Source organism: Melospiza georgiana, chromosome 17 (assembly GCF_028018845.1).
Source record: "Melospiza georgiana isolate bMelGeo1 chromosome 17, bMelGeo1.pri, whole genome shotgun sequence".
Classification (NCBI taxonomy): Eukaryota; Metazoa; Chordata; class Aves; order Passeriformes; family Passerellidae; genus Melospiza; species Melospiza georgiana.
In genome coordinates this window covers 209,808-230,243 of record NC_080446.1, presented here as the reverse complement: position 1 = coordinate 230,243, position 20,436 = coordinate 209,808, and the positions used below count along the sequence as shown (strand labels likewise).

Below are 20,436 nucleotides of genomic sequence, written 5' to 3'. Positions count from 1 at the left end.
TGTGCCAGGCTCTAGAGAGGACCAGGTACAGCAGATTATGGTTTGCAGAGTCCTGGTGCTTTATGGTAAAATGGCATCTGTGCAGCAATTCCAGAGAACTTTTCCCCCCTTACTTTATTTCATCAGCCCACTCAGATTGATGTCAGACTGATCTATCTTCCTGTGCTTTTTAAACCCTTGTAGAAATTGAAGAGAGAGATGTTTGGTATATTCCAAACTGTGAAGTGAATGCTAATCAGATATTACAACATCCTAAACCGCTGCAGTCTGGTTGAACTGAAAAAGGAGATGAAGCTGATGTTTACAGATCAGTGTGAAGCACTGGATAGTAATCACCTCCTTAGGGTTTCATCTGCAAATGCAATTTGTTTCCAGCAATTCATGGTAGTTAACGGATCATGTAGCCAGTAAAATTCTTTGCTACATTTAGTTTTTTTCAGTCATGAACATGTCTGTGCACGGGGCTATCAGAGTAAATAGACGTGGCCATGCAGGTGCCAGGCATTTGGGGGGAATTAGGAAACTGTTGACCAGCTGCAATCACATGTACCATGGTATAATGTTGACTACAGCATTTCTTTTCTTCACTGTTTTAGATGGGAAGAATCAGCTTCTTTTGGCCCTGTTAAAATGCACAGGTAAGGGGTTTTCATTTTTTACAAAACAACTTACCCAAGAAGTCCCTAAGACTGTGTTTTTTAACCAAAAAAAAACCATACCCAAGAATTCCCTAAGACGGGGTTTTTCTGTCTTCGTTTTTTCCTTTGTACAGTCCTCCTTCTCAGATGGAAGAGAACCCTTCTTCCCTTTACTCTTCCTGCTGTGGTGAGAACATGCAGCAAAAATTAGATCTATTGCACAACTTTTTTGAGCCCATGGACTCTGTCATCATTCCAAACTGAGCAGGCATACTGAAATTACAGCCAAGAACAGATGAAAACCTTACATGTGCAAGGAGAACCCAAATACACTGGAGACATCAGGAACCTGTTACCACATGCTAAACGTACTTGCAGAGCAAGGGACAGGTCTTTACAAGGAACCTGGGCACAGTCTTCTTGTAATTGTAGCACTTACTTGGAGTCCTTTTGTTTGAAAATAACATAATATGTAACTGGAAACTGGTGCCACACTTGATTCTCAAATCTTCATAGAACGAAGATCAGAGATTTGTATGTCTCTAACTTATCTCTCAGCCTCTGCCAGGGCTGGTCTGTGAGTCTGTCCAATCCATGCTGTGTGCCAGTCTACTGACCATAAAGGCTGGGTTTTGATAGCAGATAAAATGTCTCCCAAAGTGTCTCTCTATGGATGCCCCATCTCCTGCAGCATTTCCATGAACATCCTCTGGAAAGAAGGGTCATTGCCCTTAAGCTGAGAATATGGCCCAGGGCCTGGAGTGTGTTAGTCAGTCTATTGTGTTCAGTGCTTATAAAAATAATCCAGACCTTCGAAGCCTCTGAGTGATGTCTTCAGCTTCTTTCCCTTGGGAGCAGTGCCTTGCCAATGAGAGGCTGCTGCAGCACTGCAGAACGTGCTGGAAGGGCTGGGGGTGCCTGGGAAGTAACTCGTTACTTATTCATGTGCCTCTCTGGCCTGCAATCCCCTGAAGCATGACAAGATTGATTTGACCAGCATGTGGCTGCCTGGCAGGCACACTGGAAGCAAAATTAACATGGGGGAAATTCTCCCAAGAAACAAACCAATTGGTACCATATGGATGGGCCCAGTTAATGCATTAGGCATATGGGAAGCCCACAAAATACAGATGGATGGGGGAAGATTAATCTCTAATAGCCCAGGAGAGAAGTAATGGTGGGGACCTTCTTTCAATAATTCTCTTGCTCCTGTAAGTGTAAAAAGAAGGGAATCAATCCAGATATGGCTGTAACTAAGGAGTTAGTTACTTTCCAATAGTTAGTTTCTTTCCAGTCAGAAGGAGTATGCAGAGGGAGTAATGAACAGTCAATTGAACTAGAAAATTTCGCAATATGTGCATGTGCCAGCTGTGCTGTCTTTATTTATCCATCCAGGTCACACAGCAAGGAGAGGTTATCTGTGAAGTCATTGCAAAGCTACAGCAGAAGCCAAACATTATGTGCGCGCGCGCACGCACACACACACACATAAACTACTTTGTTGGCAGTGAGAAGGAAGATGTGTGTATTCATGACTTCTTTATGCTTCTCTCCCCTTCTCTGACAGATACTGAGCTACAACTGAGACGTGATTCCATCTTCTCTCAGTCTCTTGTGGCAGCTGTTTGCACCTTTTCGGAGCAGTTACTGGCTGCTCTCAACTATCGTTACAACAACAATGGGGAGTATGAAGAGAGCAGCAGAGATGCTAGCAGAAAATGGCTGGAACAGATAGCAGCCACTGGAGTTTTACTGAACTACCAGTCTCTTCTCTCCCCCACTGTGGTAAGAATAAGAATTGTGGTATCCTTGAGTCTGCTTATGTGTGATTCTCTGCCACTCAGCACAGCCAGAGCTGTTGTACCTCTTACCTGCATTCCAGCAGCATATTCAGACTCTCACTACTGCAAACTCTGGGGATTTCCACAGCTGACAGCCAAGTGCCTTATTCCTTATCTAGGCATATTCATCTCTGCACAAATGCTGGACCCATTGTCACACTAGAACACTATAGAAAACAGTCAGCCTTCATATTTGGAATAATACTACTGCATTTAGAGAGCTTTTAGTGCCCAGCTGTTGATAGCATGAGTGTCCTCTGCCATCCCCTGGTGAGGACATGCATCTCCCAAACAGGTGAAGTAGTTCTGAGTATTGCAGGAGTTCAGCCAAACAGAGTTCAGTCTCTCTCTGTGGTGAGAAGTCTGTGGTGCTGGGGCTTGAGGCACCAGGTCTAAGGAGAGGAGCCGTGCATGCATGGTTAATTTGCACCTAATGAACAGATGAGCCCCAGCTACAGGAGATCAGCTGCTGAAACTCTAAAAATGCTAAGAAAAGAGACGCATAAGACAGACAAGTAGCTCTAATATTATAGAGAAGGGAGGTTTTTTTCCTCTTTGTAGACATTGTAGATTGAGTGTGGAGATTTTTTATAAAATACAGTCCTAACTATCTATGTGTGTAACTGCTATTTGTTTGCATTGCATAGAAGGTATCAGTATTTATTTTGCAGGAACTGATAAGCTGTTCTTTACATTTGTGAAGTTTGGAGAAAGAGATCCTTTCAAACTTACTCTGTTTTTAACCCTCTCGACTCCATGCATCACATCAAATGACGTCTTAGCAAAGGGTGGTTATAGTTGTATCACAGAGTTAAAAAGCTGTTGGTAATTTTCTAGCTGGGATGGAGCTAATGGAAGGCTCTGCACTCTACTTTAAGTGTCCTGAACCAAACCATGCCCCTAACAATAGTACCTTCCTGTCACTCATCTTCTGGCAGATAATAACCTATTTGTGTCTGTTGCCTTGCCCTACAGAAGGAGGAGCGCACCATGCTGGAAGACATCCAGGTTACTCTGGCTGAACTAGACAAAGTTGCCTTTTTTTTCAAGCAGCTGGATGAAAGTCTTGTAGCAAGTGAGTATTCCCTGTTTCTTTGAGGCACCTTTTTTTTTGGTATGTTCTATGGACTAATGTTCTATGATTGTAAATCTAAGAGACCATGTCACACCGGGAGAGCACTGGGCAGCTTCTCTGAAGCACTGCTGTATACCTTCAGCTTCCCTTGCAAGCACACAGCCCCTAAAGCAGGACTGACACGATGGAATGGTGGTGCATGTTCTGTGCTGTTTAGCTGTGGCCCGTGCCATTGTGCCTCATCTGTGTGATTCTGGGCAGGGGGAGGAGATATGACAGAGAATTAGCACCATGCTCGCTGTGGTGAATTCCCAGCTTTTCAGTGTCCAGTGTCTTACCCTGCCAGATCACTCTCTTCATGTCTACTGGATATGAAATGCCATGAAACAACATGGAATTCTAATTATTAACCATATTTACTGTATTTGGATCAAACATCATACTAGGTCACACTATGATCTTTTAAGTATAAGATTTCAGAGCCTGCATTCTGTCCATAAAAGACTCCACCTTATTCATGTTATGGTGATGTGATATGTCATTAGATAATTTAACAAACTCAAATAGCAATGATTTCACAATTCTTCTGCTGTGGTAAATCAGCAAGTGTTTTATCTTTATTTCTCCAGATAATCATGTCGTCTACCACATCGAAGGAAGTCGTCAGGCCTTGAAGGTTATCTTTTATCTTGACGGCTACTACTTCTCCAAATTGCCTGCTCGGTTTCAGAATGGGGGAACCTTGAAACTGCACACAGTGCTCTTTACAAAAGGTGACTATAAAAAGCTTTCTTGAGAAAAATAAGCTAACTACTGATTTTGAAAGATTAAAAATAAAAAATGACCATGAAGCTTTTAAAAAAGCAGCTGAGACCTGCAGACTCACTTAGGAACCAGATATTTCTATTTTAGGGCCCTGGGGGAGTGCTGGACTTTAGAATTAGACACAGTCATGAGAACAAGATGTGCTTGTTTGGGGCTTTTTTATGCCTCACTCATAGAGATATTATACTGGACTACATGGATAGTTTGATCTAGTGTAGGATTAAGAGATGTGCCCAGGCTACAGAGAAGTGTTTTACGAAGCGAACACCGTGACAGAATCATCTGAGCTAGAAATCAACTTGATAAGCAAATATTCACACCAAAATATAACACAGGAAATTTCTTTCAAGGGACCACCAATGGGGAGTAATTGCCATCAGACAGAACTGCTTTCTGTGAAACTCATCTCTGTGATGCTACCACTGTACTCCCATACTGGGAAAAGCATTAAATTTGTAGACTGACAGAATCAGCCTTGACATGATCCATCAGTCATCTGCTGAGCAGTGAGGCGATACAGAGATAAATAAATGAATTTTAAAAAAACACTAATAACATAGCTTTAGTAAAGTGTTTTCTTCTTCAGCTCTGGAGAGTACAGAGGGGCAATCACAACCAGCTGGTTCATCTCTAGAAGAACTCCCACAGCAAATTAATGGTGTTTCACTCGAAAAAGTGCAGCAATACTACCGTAAACTCAGGTATTTTGTACTTCTGCTTTGCCTTAAAAGACATTGACAATTTCAGAGCACTCCTTATTAAGGGCCTTAAAATTTAATGAAAAAGATGTTCCATTCTGGATGAGGTTTTTGTACAAATAGGATTTTTGGAGATCCTCATTGTGTGGGAAACTTAATAATTTTTCCCAATAGATTAGCCCATTCAGAAGGAATGCAGATTTGACCTCAGAGTCTTGTGCAGAGCTAGAATTATATTGTTCTTATTTGGGGATTTGGAATGTGTTAATGCAGACTCTGTGAAATACTGCAATCTCAATGGTTCAATAAGGAAGCAGATCTTCAAGTGCAAGATTTTTAGCATAGCCTTCTCAGCTGTTTTATACAAGATAGTATACATATATGTGCTTGAAGTGGGACAAACCCAACTAATGTAGTACCTACTGGCCTTTTTGCAGGACATTTTACCTAGAAAGATCCAACTTGCCCACTGATTCCAATACTACTGCAGTGAAGATTGACCAGGTATTGTTTCTGTGCTTATTTCTGCAACAAATTCTCTCATGGAAGTATTATCTCAACTTCTCTAAAATTCCAGTTGTTGGATATCTGTATGGCAGATCTATACAAACACAAACAGCATTTTAAAATATTCCTGACCTTAAAGGGGGGGATCTGAATTTCTCTGAAGCTTGGCTACAGTTCTTTTGTTGAGAAGAAAGTGTTCAGGGTAGACACAAACCCCCTTCACTGCAGCACTAAGGAGACTCTGTGTGGCCCTGCCTGCCCTTGCCAAACATGGTGTCTGATGCCAGACAGAATGGGCTCATTTTTCTCTCCCACAGATGCGTGAAAATGAACAAATGTTCAATTTGCAATTTGTTACACTTTGTTCACTGTGTACACTTTGTTGCAGAGAAATCAAGAAAATAGTGCTGCCCAGCATCTCACATGTAGGCAGTCTGTCTAACGGGGCAGGTGATGTGGATATATGCATGTAAAGCATTAAAATGCTACTGCAGGGAATGTCTTTGCAATTTTAATACACATTGTAAACAATCTGTGTGATTTGTGATAAAAAATTGTCCCAAGTATAAGTAATTTTATTTTGCCACTTCCAAAGTTCATAAATATTGTAAATAGTTGTTACTGTGAGGCAATTACGATTGACTAGAATATTGTGCTTAGACAATAGTATAAAGACTTGTAAATGTCTTTATAGCTTGGTGTTAATATGCTGTGGATTGTTTTTGTATTGCTTTGTTTAGCTTATTCGCCCTATCAATGCAATGGATGAGCTTTGCAGGCTGCTGAAGTCTTTCATTAGTACAAAGCCAATGCAGTCAGGATGTTCCAGCAATGCCTCATCAGGAGCTGGCCTGCTTCCCATATCCTCTGAGCTCTGCTACCGGCTGGGAGCCTGTCAGATCACCATGTGTGCCACTGGGATGCAGAGGTGAGAGAGGGTTAAATCTGTGTGCTACTTCTGTGATGGCAGCTTCTGTCCTTTCTAGAGATGTGATCCTATTCAAAGCAAAATAAGGGAAATTTTAAGAGAATGTAATAAGGATCTAAATCTGCTGCCATCTTTACTTCAGGATAGGTTGTAACTTTTAATACTTTTGTCAATAAGTAGTATTGACACAAAAAATTTTGTGTTTCAGTGCTTCATCCAATGCAACTAACCAAGTGATCTTGTTGCATAGAAGTTGTAGTCAGCATTGTCTTCAGTTGCACACTGAAAATGTAGGAAGTTGCTCAAAAATAGCTTTAGAATCTTGGTGTATGCATACATTGATTTTGAAACACACCACTATTCTGCCAGTGTCTCAAAAGTAAAGATTAATTTGTGAATCCCTTTAAAATAAATCAATGCAGAAGAGCAGTGACACACAGCCTTGTAGTAATGATGTTGGAGACTCAAATAATTGCCATATCCAGGTGCAGCAAACTGAAGTAATTTAATAGTTTTTAATGTAAAAAAATCTAAAAAAGTAAATAAAAGTAAATAGCTAATGGAAGCAATACTTAACAGGTAAGTGTTCTGCACATTTATACTTTGAAAGCCTCTTTATATTTTCTAAGCTATGATCTGTGATTTCCTAACTCTTGTTCCCTTGTTCAGGAGTACGCTGAGCGTGTCCCTGGAGCAAGCAGCCATACTGGCCCGCAGCCATGGACTCCTGCCCAAGTGTATCATGCAAGCTACAGACATCATGCGAAAGCAGGTGAGCGTTCGCATGTGTCTGCTGCATGCCGCCGTTGCGCAGCGACATCATGGTGCAAACACCAGTTTATTGTGCTGTGGCACGGTACTTTGTGCACTGCAAACCTACAAGTCCCATCTCCTACTAATGGCTGAATAACTACACCCGTGTGTGAGAGAAACAAGTTAACTTTTATATGTACAGCTTCTACAGCAATTCAAACCTATGCCTCAGTGTATACTGTGTGTGCCTTGACAGCTAGAAAAGAGAGAATGTGCAGAATATTTAAGACAATTTCTGTACAGAAAAAAACCAAAGTCTCAATCATAGTGTTAAAATAGCAGAAATTACCTAGTGCTAGACAGCACTGCTTATAAAGTAGTTTGGGACTGATTTATCTTTTAGGTTAACATAGATGATAATTGTATCCACCCAATGGATTCCAAGTATTTTAGAAGTAGTTAATGGATTCTCAAATAGGAACCACACTCCCATTATAATATATTTTCCTAAGGATCATTTGCTTTATCAATACTGTTGGTACCATAAATTCTCTGTTTCCACAGGGACCAAGGGTTGAAATCTCTGCCAAGAATCTGAAAGTGATGGACCAAATGCCACAGCATGCACCTCGGTAGGTTATTATGTATTATACATTTTCTCTGAGTGCTAATTTTGTTTCTGTAAAAATTGTGGAGTTCCTGCTGTAACCAAAGATGATCTTAGTAGCAATACTGGAAAAAAAGAAAAAAAAATCATTCTTTTTTCTCCCTGTACTAAACTAAGTACACACTATAGATTAATCACGTTTCATGCTTACAATTTACAGATCATCAGATTCAAGGATTTCTGCATTTTCTGAATCAAACATAGCTGATCTTTTTTGGACTGTTTCTAGGAGTTGGCAAAGCTAGTGATGGTCAGTTGTCTCTGGAATGTTTAGAAAGAAAAATTCCTGAACAGCAAATTTGACTGCAGATATGCAAAGACAATACAGTAGTGTACTTACAAGAATCTGATAGTTAGTTCTGGAAGAGCAGGTTTAAGAGCAAGCACTTCCAGTCAGAGTAACCACACAGTAATGCAACTCTAAGGAACCTCAGTTTTCCAGGGTTATATATGGGTTTGTCTAGAAGGCAGCTTTGAAAAGTACTGTGCATTTGTGAATCCCACTGCATCTAATGGGAGATAGAGATGTTTATATCTCTCTACAAGAGAATAATACATTTACTTTTAAGTAAAGTATATTTGGTCAGTTTCTTCCAATTTCACCTCTCAGAGAGAAAAGAATGTTCTTCAATAAACTGTAAGACAGCATTTTCCCACAAAGGCAGTAGCAATTTGTCGTGGTTTAGATGATGATATATACGGAATCTGTCTGTACAAATACCAGAGAAACTTCTGTTTCTGCTGTTATTAACGGCAATTTTTACATTAAGGCAAAACAATTCTGGCACCAAAAAAGGTCCAGCATCTGACATCAGCAAAGGTCTAGCAAAGTGTGTGTCATATCTTCAGACAGAATAAATGTGTTTGCTAGTGCCTGAGTCCTCCAAAGAGCACATTGGTTCAGTGTTAAGAAAACATCCTTAAACACTGATATCTTATTTGCCCATTAAGACTTCTGAGTTAGTCTATATTAGCCCTTCTTTTAATTTTTCTTTTTTTTTTTCTCTCCTGTCCACTCCTCAAAATGTTTATAGAAAATGATTTTAAACTTTAGAGACACTGGTGATGCTCCCTCTAACAGTCTTGGTTCATTAACTCAGAGATATTAAAAAGAGTAGAATTTTGCATTTAGAACCTTATCCTTCTGTTAAATTTTAATTGCTATTTCAAAAACAAATAAAACAATGGTGTTGGCTCCTGTACCATGGCCGGGGTGCCATCCATCAGTGTTTTGGCAGTGTAGGTATTTTGCCATGTTAATGGCCACACATTACTTTGGCTCCATTGATATGGCCATAACCATGTTGCTTTCAAAAAGAAGCAGTTTTAAAAACAAATCACAAGATCAGGCTTTTTTTTTTTCTTTTGAGTACACTCTAAATCACAGTGAAAAATTCCAGAACTATTTACTTGGATTATTTCAGGACAATAAAGCTCAGATATGTGTGTTCCTAATGGGTTCCATCATAATGCTAAAACAAAGCTGAGCAAAGTTAAAAGGACATCTGGTGAATTAACTCCCAGGATTATATTTCTTAATACAAATCTGTAATAGCTGTCTTGAAAGAGAAGTTATAAAAGACTTGAGTTTATTCTGATGTAAAGAAGAAAAAAGCCAAGTAAAAGCTCACCAAAACATACATGAATGACAAGTCAACATGTGTTTAGTGCTCAACATGTGTTTAACCACTATCCTCAATTTGTTAATCTTATGAGTCAAAAATTTCTCTGAGAAGATGATTATTAATTTTAAGATTTGTTCAAGCATGTCAACAAGCAGATATGTTCTTTTATGTTTTTGGTATCCCAGCCTGTATGACAGGAAGAACTTTTTTGTTCAGGAAAAGTGCTGAACTGGGTTTAAAATCAAAAGAAATAGAAAAAGAGAGAAGGGACTGTTGAAAAACCAAATTGAACCAAGGTTAAGAGTAAGTGATGGAGAGTCTCAAATAATATTGTAAACAATGATTGTAAATGCTTTAGTTAACAAATGGTTAGTGGCACTTCTAAACTTGCAATTACTAAGATTAACAGTAGGAGTATGCTTGATACATCGTTACCACTAAAGTTTGCAGAGTAACAACGAAGCTGCTGACCCTTGTATGTGAATCCAGTAACTTTGTCATTATCGCCGTGATCTTTAATTCCCCACTCTTCCTCTGCACTAAAGACTCTATAGGTTGTGCCAGCCACCTACAGAAGGGGATTTGTAGGAGTAAGAGGCACCTCCTGGCAGCCCCACGAGAGCGCTGGGCTCTGAGGAGCCCTGACCGAAGACCCTGCAAACTGACCCCGATGGTGCTGCTGTGCTCTGGAGGAGAGGGACCTGCTGGCCCAGGCATCAGGAATCTGCCTCTGAACTCCTGGAGCCATGCAGGATCCATGCATTTCTTTGACTTCAAATTCTTGAAACAAACACGCCAGACAAGAATGGATGCTGCTGCCATTCAGATGCCTGGAAAATGACCATTATGCTTCAAGAAAGCACAGTTCTCTTGGTGACTTGTTTGTGCAACCACCAGAAAGTTATGGACTTCAAGATACGGCTTGGTTCAGAAAATCCTGCTGGACACTCCTCTCTCTCCCTGTACTGCCCCTGGCACCCCTTTAACTGCCAGCAGGTTTTGGTCAACACACTTTAGGTGGTAGTTTCATAAACCCCACTTTTTCATCATCTGACCTGCACTTGAGCAAAGAATAGTACAGTCTATGGTTTATTCAAATAGGAACATAAAGAATTTCTTCTGGAGTAATTTTCCACTTCAGCCCACTGAGATAATCTCTCTATGCTGCAGAGTATACATTCCGTAATACTTCTTATCATTACTTCATTTTACTTACTGTAGCTTTCAGGTTTTTTATTAACACTTTTTACTAATGCCCTGTGATTATATACTCTGGAATCAGTGCTAATGAAGAGGAGTATAGGATTTTTACAAAAACTTTACAAAGAAAAAATACAGTCTAATAATTTGATTATTTCAACAGATGTAGTTTTTAAAACAGGTCAGAAGAACTATACTTATTTATGTGGAGTGGAATAATATGTGTTTTCAATCATGTTATTATATGTACAAGATGAAAATAAAAATTATATTGTTTTAAGTGGGACCAATATAATGGCAGTTACACAGCTACTCCCAGTTTACTGAAAAAAATCTACATTATTTAAAATCTTCAATATTTAAGTAGTCTTTAATACAGTTATTAAGATGTATTAGGGGTGCTTTTAAGTTAAAAGAAAAAAGGAATCATGTATATAATGTTCTTTATTTTTACTTGTTTGAAAAATTGTTCTTCATTCTGTCAGTATTACCTTAAGCACTGTAGTTATTTCCAAGTTACTGGCTGAAACTAATCAAAGCATGTCAGCAGTCTCAGGACAGAAATAATGTTCTTTTGGAGTGAGTGCCTTAACATGACCAGCCCTCCCTAACATAGCAGGTGTACAAGAAACTCCCCATTCCTGTTCCTCCACAGCCTCTTTTAAACCAGCTCCCAGTCAAGGAACCCAGGAGCACTTTGCAGTAATGTATATTTTAGAAAATAAAGGTTTGGGGGTTTTATTTGTGTTGTTGTTTGTTTTTTAGTGGGCTTAATTTTATTTTGTTAACATCCAGAGCAACTCAAAAACTAATGGATTTTTTTCATTTGGACATGAAGGCCTCTCTAATTTTTCTAATCTTCTCTTGAACACAAAACTGTTTATGGCAAATTAGGAGATGCAGTTTTTTCTGAATTTCATTTCTTAATTTTTTTAATATGTGTTTTCTTCTCTCACAGACTGAAATTATTTTGGGGAAGGAACTTATTTTTTATTCTCTCTTTTTATTTTTTATTTCTCTTTTCTTTATTTCTCTTTTTTTATTTCCTCTGATCTGCAGCAATGTGTTGCAGGGAACTAGGACAGCCTATGGACTCCCAGCTTTGGCGTACAGATTTGGTACTGGGTGTCCATTCTGGCATGCAACCAGATGAGCAGGTCTCTATTTCAATGCACTTTTTGTTAATTTTGGAAAAGTTACTCTTACCATTTGCTTTTTGAAGAAAAAATGGATGTTTCTTCTCTGAATCCAGAATTTCAAATGAACGTAATACTGTAAGAACCATAGGAACCCCACCCCCTGGGTTCTTTTTTACTTTACCCCAAAGTAAAAAAGGACCTGTGGGGTGAGTCCTGCCTGGGTCCCCATCAGTTGTGTTCTGCAGAATGGCCTGGGCAAGATCCTGGCCCATGCCTGCAGCCTCTGGCAACAAGACAGATGCAGAGAAGGGTGTCCAAGGGCATTTACACTGTGCACTATTTTACACTGAACTGTATGTGTTATTCTCATTTAAAACTTGAGAGATGTTTTTATTATTAAAAGTTGGTTTATATTATAAGGAAAGAAGATTGATCTTATTTTCTGTTATACCCGCTAGTACTTTTGCCCTCCATTCTGTTGAGCAGTTTTAAGTTCTGATATGCTTGTATGGCATGGGGAGCAGTCAGAAGTTTAAGTGACAAGGGGAAAGGTGGGTTTGATTTCAGCTCAAACTGACGGTGTGGAGCTGAACTCTTCCTGTTTGTGCAGTCCCCTAAAGCTGTGGGGGAGACCACAGACTCCTGTTAAGGTAGAAAATAAAAACTGGTTTGATGATGTAAAATTGTGGCATTTGAACCAGTGCTGGGAACTAACAGGTTCAAGTGGAAAAAGAAGAGGGCAATGCATGAACCAAGCAAAGAGAGATTAGGTCTGCAGAATTTCCAGGGCTAAAAGTGAAGAATCAGGCCTGGCACAACAGAACAAGTGGAGATTTTGTAGATTTGGAATATCTCATACAGTGGAAGTGTGGAAAATGTGGAAAACAGTCAAGATGGAGAACATGGGAACTATAGCAGCTTGATGATGAGGTGAGTATGGTTGGGTGGCAGCTGTGAGTGGAATTCCTTGTGAATCTGTCCCATAACTGAGTTTGCTGAACATTATCATTAGCCCCTGAAGCACATATATTGGCAGGCTGGGGTGATGCTGATTTGAGAGACACTAATCTTGCAAAGGATCTTGGTACACATACAAAACAACGCTGAAGGACTTTAAACAGGCTGAAATTAGTGGGATTAGATTTTTCCACACAAATATTAGTTCATGCTGTTGAAGATTGAACAAAATATTTTGTTATATTTCTTGTTAACTGATAATAAATGGACCATGTCATAGAGTTTGTCACAAGATGACACAGAGGCAATTTGATAGAATCGTGAAAGCTCAAGCCTGGACTAGGAAACAGGTGGTCAGTTATGATGGAGAAGTATTCAGGCCTCTCTGCTTTGTTCAAATAAGTGAAAATGCATTAGCTAGGTATTGAAGAAAACAGATGGTTTATAAGAAAATAATAATGAGAAAGGTAAAGACAGTTCAAACTGAACATAAATACAGCCTGAAGGAGAAAAAATGGTCAGGACTAGATATTGGCTGAAAGTTTTCCTTCCATCAGGCTTTGACAAAAAAAGAAATAACTTGTGCGAAGCATGTTGTAAAGGCTGAAGCAGTGCCTAGGGCAGCAGGAGAGCATGCAAGCTCTCTTCAGTTCTAAGATGGGTTCTCTGAGGACCTGAAAGGTGAGAGAGGTGAAATTGGTAAGCGTAACACATGTAGGCTGACTGTATGTAGTCAACATGCAGTACACTCCCTTCGGTAAAGTCCTGGTCACCCTTGAGTTTACAAAGCATATGATTTGAGTGAGCAAAATTGAGCAATTGAATTAGCTGCAGAAAAAAGTAGTAAAACCCATGCGTAACATTTGTCACTTATTGCACATGATCGTTATAATAATCTCATTGGGGCTTAAGATCTACTATCAAAAAAATTACTGATATATTAATGCAGCTTTTCTTAACATATCCTATAGAACCAGTCAGCCATTGGGTTTAATTCTTACAACTTACATATCAAAAAGGTAGTTCTTTACCAAAGGAATTAACATCCAAAAATCTGTCCCAATTTTGGAAGGTGTTGTAACTCTCCCACTTCCTAACGAGGGAAGTTAGCAGGTACAGAGGGTCTAGACAGAAAACCTCCAAAAAACCCCCAGCCCTTCTGTTGCAAGGCTCTGGGTCCTGGATCAAATCCTGAACAGATTGCTCAAACTCTGTCCATTTCAAACTGGATTAGAAAAAATGCAATAAACCTCCTGATTCTTACCCTTCTAAAGTGTTCTCTGTCCTGTTCCAGCATGTCTCAATAAAGCTGTTTCTTTGCTTTAGGACACACTTTCTCCAGCTCTCTCACCCACTGGCAGCAGTGAAAGCAGAGAGCAGTGCCTCTGGCTGGTGTGAAGAGAAGAGAGTTACCACAATTTTTCCAGTCATCCTGGAGAAGCCAAATTGCTGCTAAATAGAGTTGCTTTCACTCAGCTGCCAAGGCTCCCTTGGAGCTCTTAAACAGCCCTTTCTGGTTGTCATGATTCACTGTTTGAAAAATACTTCTCCTTGCCAAAATAATGACTCATTTTGTAAAATGTCAATTAATGCCTTGCAGAGTCTGCAAAAAAATAGGTGTGTTTTTAAATGAATTAGGATTAAAATTAGTAATTAATGTTTGAATCAGTGACTATTTTCTTGATCCTGCTTAAAATTAAATTTAGTTATAAGCACTTTGAAGGCAATGCAGAAAGATGCATTACTGTTTAACCAGCTTTAAATTACTTACATAATTACTTAATGAGTGACAGTCTCATCTTGAGATAATTAAAAATAATTAGTATGGCTTTATCACAGTTTTAATGTGCAAAAATGAAATTCATATTATTAGAGGTGCTTGAGTACTGGGGTTTTTGATGGGATTTATCTGCAAATTATCGCATGAAAGTTAATGTGGCCATCAGTTCTATTTTTCAGGGAGCTTATTATACTTTTTGGAAATAATAAGGAATTTTAGAGCTGGTACAACACATGGTGTGTCTTTCTGCAAGAAATTACAAACCTTGAGCCTTATTTCTTCTGCTTGCTTGGGTGAAGATTCAATAAATTCAGTGGAATCAGTGTTACGGAGTTGATTGCAAACCAGCAACAACCAACAGGTTTGAGCAGAGAATGCAAACGCAACAGAAGTTTTCAACTTTTTAAGTTTAAAACTATGAAGTAGGGATGTATTTCACCTCTGTATGGATGGGAAATAAGAACAAGATGTAATTCTAACTGAAATGACTGCATTAAAATTGCATTGAAATTCTTGAGTGACAAGAAACAAAGTAGTTTTCACTCTGGATGGGTGTGATCTGCGCTACACTGCTCACATCTCTCTTGGGATTTGCCAGGACTTGTTCAGCAATGATCTGACAAATGGGGTAAGTGGTGTGGTGAGAAAAAAAATTATAAAATGTCATTTAGGATAACAAAATCCAAAGGCAATTGTAAAAAGCTGCAAAAGAATGTTGCAGTAATGAGTGTCTGAAATTATTTAATGGCAATAAAATGAACTATCAGCAACTGCAGAGTATGGGTCACACAAAATAAATCATTAGGCACTGGGGGTACAAAATCAGGTTTTAAATTTGATACCCAAGCTTTGGAAAATCATTCAGACCATTCCCTGAAATCTTTAGTTCAGCATTTTGTGACAACCTAAAAGAAATTAGAATTGTTGGGAACAGAAAAGAAACCATAGCTGAATACCTTATTAATTGCATGGTGCCTCTGAGTCTTAAACACTACAAGAATTATTATTGGTTTAGGCGTGAAACACTTTTGAATCACCTTGAGAATCTGCACAAAAAAAAAAGCTAAAAAAATCCCTTTCAAGCAAAGAAATCTCCACTATCACTTTACAATTATGCTGCCTATATCTACAGCTGAAAGGACATTGAGAACAGTAGCCCAGATTTGCAATGCTGTCTGGTGTAGCTGGATCCCCTAAAGGGAGAAAGTAAGTAAATATTCAGTTAGCTCTACTGGGATAATTTGGATGTTTTTGTCAGCAGGACATTTCCAAATCCATCCAGTTATACACAGCCATAAAATAATGAGCTTTCCAAAAGAGATACATATAGAACTCAGCTTTTTTATGTAAGGATTCATCAGCCCCTGTAGTGATGACACAGATTAGTTGGGTGCATTGCCCTGAACTGGTTCTTCTGGTGCTGTCCTTTACTGCAGTTGAATGACACTCAAACAGGCAAAATTGCTTCTTGCCTCTGAAAGCCAGAGGAAATGCAGGGAATCACTCCTAGGCTCTCTCTTTCTCCAAATGAATTTTCCCACTTATTAATATAATAATGAGTAATAAGCAAATACAGCCTAAGCAGTCACAGGAAATTGTTTTCAGAAAGCAATTTTTGATCGATACAACTGAATGAACGCTATTAGGGTGATTATTAAAAATTAATTTCACTGTTCATATCTTTTTCTTGTTATGTCCTTCCCATGATTTTTTGCATAATACGACTCCACAGATATTACTCCCTTGTTCATCTGGACAGGACACAGGTGATGAACCACTAGAGAGACTTCTCATAACTACCCTCAAAAGTGTTAAATCTCACCAGTTTTAGACAGACCATAAAAATCTTCAAACATATTCAGATCTTTCATGTGTGTCCCAGAACTGATACACACAATAAACTGCAATCTCTTTAAAACAAAACTCCTCAAGACAGATTTTAAAGACAGGACAACTGTCCATTCCCACTCCTTTCCCAGTATGGCCTGAATATATTCAGAGTGCTATCACCTGTAATGGAAGCTGCTTCTGGTAGGTGCTGAAGGAGGATGTCTTTTCCGTACACTTTAATTACATTAAAGTGGCAGCGGTTTGGGATTGTCTAAATATTCAGTTATTGACTGGCCTGAAGCCAGGATTTGTTTCTCAATTTAACCTTATATTCCATTACATTCACTACAGTTAGCACTCAGACGGATTGCATTTTGGAAGATTAACTAAAAGTCAGATGGTAAGGCTATATGCACAATTCTCTCTCTGAGCAATCTCTTACAGTTCATCAGCTCTTGTAATGAAAAAAACTGAGGAAGATAACATTCTCTGAAAGAGCAGATTGAAAAGGATTTTAATCATCATATTCTTTTCCTCTTTTCCACAAAACAATGGAGAGCATGGGACAGCCAAAGGGAAGACTGAGACATTCCTTGTTTCATTTCCTGACTGAAAATACCTAAGAAATGATTGCTTCACAAAACCATGTCAGGATGCATTTTTTCCCCTGGCATTTAAGCCAGCTTCTTCACAGAAGGAATCATCACTTGATATTAAAATTAAAATCACCACTAAAAGATCAATAGCTAACCCTGCAGCTGAATCTCATCCACAGGAACTAAGAAACTTTTAGCTAATTTTTTTTAATAATACATCTCTATTGAAAGCAGTAGAAGTATAGTCAGTGTAAGGGGAAGGAGATTTTGGTTCCCTTTATTCAGATCACCCTATATACAGCTGCTTCAGTCCTGCAGTAAGCGCTACAGCATGATTTAATGGGGGATGCTATAGAACAAAGATGAAAATATGCCAGATGGTAAAAATAGTAATTTCTTTTATTTTTTCTAATTATAGTTTCTTCTCAATGTTTTGTCTTAAATGGAAGATGTTTTTAATAAATTACTCTTTGCAGAGCCACAAAACTTCAACAGTTTAGACATAGGACACCCATGTGATTGATACATCTGGCAACATGGAAATCCTTCTCTCTTATTTAGTCTTTCCCTCAATAGAACTTCTACAGAAACCAACAGATTCCCCTTTGTTTAATTTAGTTCCCTGAAAATATCTTTCTTTTATTCTAGATGCTGCTTGGCACAGCAGTCATGTATACTTTAATGTAAGGTCAAACGGGGGAGCTTGCCTGAGAGATGGGTGTACACGTACTCAGAGATTTGATGCTGCAACTGAAGGAAAGGACTCCAGCCTTGTAGTTCTGGTGTGTCCTGGGCCAGATTTGGCACTCATCCCATTTCTCTTGAACTGGTTCAGCTTGCTAACTCAGCAGCAATCTCTTCATTCTTTTAGTGGCATGCATTCTGCTCAGTTAGCAAGCTGAATCACCTCACAGCAGGGTCCAGCAAATCACCACAAGGTGCAGGAGAAAAGCAGGGACTGCAGAGCAGGAGAAGCACTCTCTTCTCCTCCTCTCAGTACTGCGTTCTCCATGGGTGGAACTTCACTCTGAGATACTTCAGGAAAACCCAGAACTCACCTTTCTGGAACTCTGGACACAGACATACACCTAAGTAAAGAGTTTGCTGATGGCCAATTGAGGCGTAGAGCCATAAGCACTGCCATTACTATGAAGGAGGCCAGGCTGTTACTGTTGCCAGGGGCTTATCACACCCTCCCTGGTGCAGCTCGGGACCCTCCAGCTGAACAAACAGCTCATGTCAGTACTCTCATCTGCTTCAGTGCAAATTTGGAGGGCTCCTTTTATGTCTTCCTCCGTGAATGCTGTTTGGTAAACACAGGCAGACTTTGTCACAAACTGACAGTGAAGATGGGTAAGGCACCCTGTCAGCTCTGTCTGCACCTCCTCCAAAGGCATACTGAAAACTGCATCTTTTTCTTGACATGACTTCCTAAAAAAGTTACTCTAGAACCTGTTCGAATAAAGCTAGTGTCTTAGTCCCTGGATTTTCTCTGCAGAATCGACAGGAAACATAGGCACTTGGTTAAAAACCATAATCAGAGAGGTCTGCAACAAGGAAACTATTAATACAAAAAGAGAAGTAAAACAAGAACTATTGCTCTGCTTTGGTGAAATTTTACACCTGTGCTGTAAGTATCTCAGCTACTGTTGCATGGGGTGAAGACCTAAAATAAAGGACTGGGCAGATAGACTGTTATCATGTTTGTGGGAAAACTCTCCGACTGGGAACGTAAAAGGCTAAAACTCAAACCCGTTAAATAGTGAAAGAGACTTGAGTCTTTTGGGAGAGCTTGATCACAAGAAACGTCTAAGTCTAAAAACAGACAGATTTGAGCCCTGTTTCTCACAACGAAGCAGGATGAGACACATTTCTCCGTGCAACATTCCATGTGGAGAATTCCTGTTATTAGGTGGGAAGTGCAAAAATTTTATCAGGTCGGGATTTTATCGCCTACACACCTGAGGAGGATCAGTCCCACATGAAGCTTCTGCTCCCTGGCATCCCGGATCCTCTCGCTGCCCCACCTGGCACTCGTGAGGCGGCTCTCCGGGCGGGTGGGCGCCGAGCGCGCTGTGAGGGGAGCCGAACGCTGAGGGAGAAGCGGCAGCCGCGGGACGGGGCGATTCCTGGGGGGCGACAAGGAGGCGGAGCTCGACCCCAGCCCCCGAGACGTACAGGGCGAAGAGCTCCTTGCAGGGGCCGTGGGCTCCCTGCAGGCTTGCCCCTCCTTGGCTGCGCTTGGGCGGGAGCCCGCGGCGAGGGGCTGGGGGAGGCGCCTCGCAACAGATGGTTCAAGCCGGCTCCTGGCGCGGCCCGCATTGGCCAGCGACGCGGGAAAGGGCGGGCGGGCGCGCCGCAGTGGCGGCTCCGCGGCAGGGGCGCAGCGCCCACAGCCCAGATCTCTCGCCTCCCGCCGGGCTGCCGAGATCACCTCCGCTGCGGAACGTTGGTCGCCTCTCACGGCTCCAGCACCTGTGAGTGTCCGCCCGGCGAGGCTGCGAGTGCCGCCGCATCCACTGGCAGCCGGCCAGGGCCCCTGGGGCCGCTCCTGCGGCAGGGCGGGAGGCCCGGAGGGCGCGAGGCCCGGAGGGCGCGGCTGCCGCCCGCGCTTGGGGCCGGGAGCCGCAGCCGCCGCCTCCTCCAGTCTAACCGGTGCGCTGGGGAAACGGGGAAAGGCTTCACGGGTGGGAGACGGAATCCATGCCGGGGGAATTCTTATCACCGATAGGCGAGGGGAACCGCTGCTCCCTCTTCCCGCTCCCCCTTTCCCTGTATTCCAGCTTCACCCATGCAGAGCCGCTTGTAGTGAGTAATTACCGGGTTTCGGTCCTCGGCGCTCAGTGGAGAGTGGGGGCCGGACTGTCAGGTGGGGAGCTGAGATGCCGGGGAAGTGACTTGCCCAAGGTCAGTCTGTGAGACAGTGGCAAATAACGTCCTGTACTAAAAACTTCTGATTTCTAGCCTTGTGCTGGTGTGTTCAACAATCCTGCAAGGCACCAGGCATAAATCTGGCTGTAGGACTATTTTTTTCTCAGAGTTTTTTTTGTTTGTTTGTGTTTTGTTTTTTTTAGTTGATGTTGTTGGTTTGTTTTAAAATAATGTATGGCTGTTAAAGCATGCAGAGGTGCAGCATCTGTGTCATCTCCTTTGTTTTCTCCAACCTTCAGACATGTAAATGGATGCATAAGTGATTATGCTTTTCTGTGACTAATGTTAAACTTAGTAGGAAATTATTGGTAAAAATACCATGTTTTTTTCCAAAACTTTTACCATGGCAATAAATTGGTTTTTTTGTTTTTTTTCCTATTAATAGTGAATGTCTTCTTATACCATCAGAGAGTTGTTGTGAAAAGCCTTTAAATTGGTTAAGTGGC

At 40.7% G+C, this 20,436-nt stretch overlaps 2 protein-coding genes across 5 annotated transcripts in view; both read left to right on the top strand.

The window, feature by feature from the left end:
- Window positions 1–15,108, top strand: part of PREX1 (phosphatidylinositol-3,4,5-trisphosphate dependent Rac exchange factor 1) — a 117,599-nt gene extending 102,491 nt beyond the window's left edge. The window contains exons 31-40 of one of the 2 annotated variants that reach the window (XM_058036047.1): window positions 597–638; window positions 2,206–2,423; window positions 3,455–3,554; window positions 4,184–4,327; window positions 4,966–5,080; window positions 5,515–5,581; window positions 6,325–6,512; window positions 7,182–7,284; window positions 7,830–7,897; window positions 10,103–15,108. In XM_058036047.1, coding sequence (XP_057892030.1) covers window positions 597–638; window positions 2,206–2,423; window positions 3,455–3,554; window positions 4,184–4,327; window positions 4,966–5,080; window positions 5,515–5,581; window positions 6,325–6,512; window positions 7,182–7,284; window positions 7,830–7,897; window positions 10,103–10,145 — 1,088 coding nt within the window. In that variant the 3' untranslated portion in view covers window positions 10,146–15,108. The other variant, XM_058036048.1, reaches the window with a different exon arrangement.
- A 4,323-nt stretch (window positions 15,109–19,431) lies between these two features.
- SULF2 (sulfatase 2) overlaps window positions 19,432–20,436 on the top strand; it is an 83,343-nt gene continuing 82,338 nt past the window's right edge. For all 3 annotated transcript variants that reach the window (XM_058036112.1, XM_058036111.1, XM_058036108.1), the window contains exon 1: window positions 19,432–19,536. The gene's annotated coding sequence lies outside the window, so the exon portion shown is untranslated. The remainder of the gene's footprint in view (window positions 19,537–20,436) is intronic.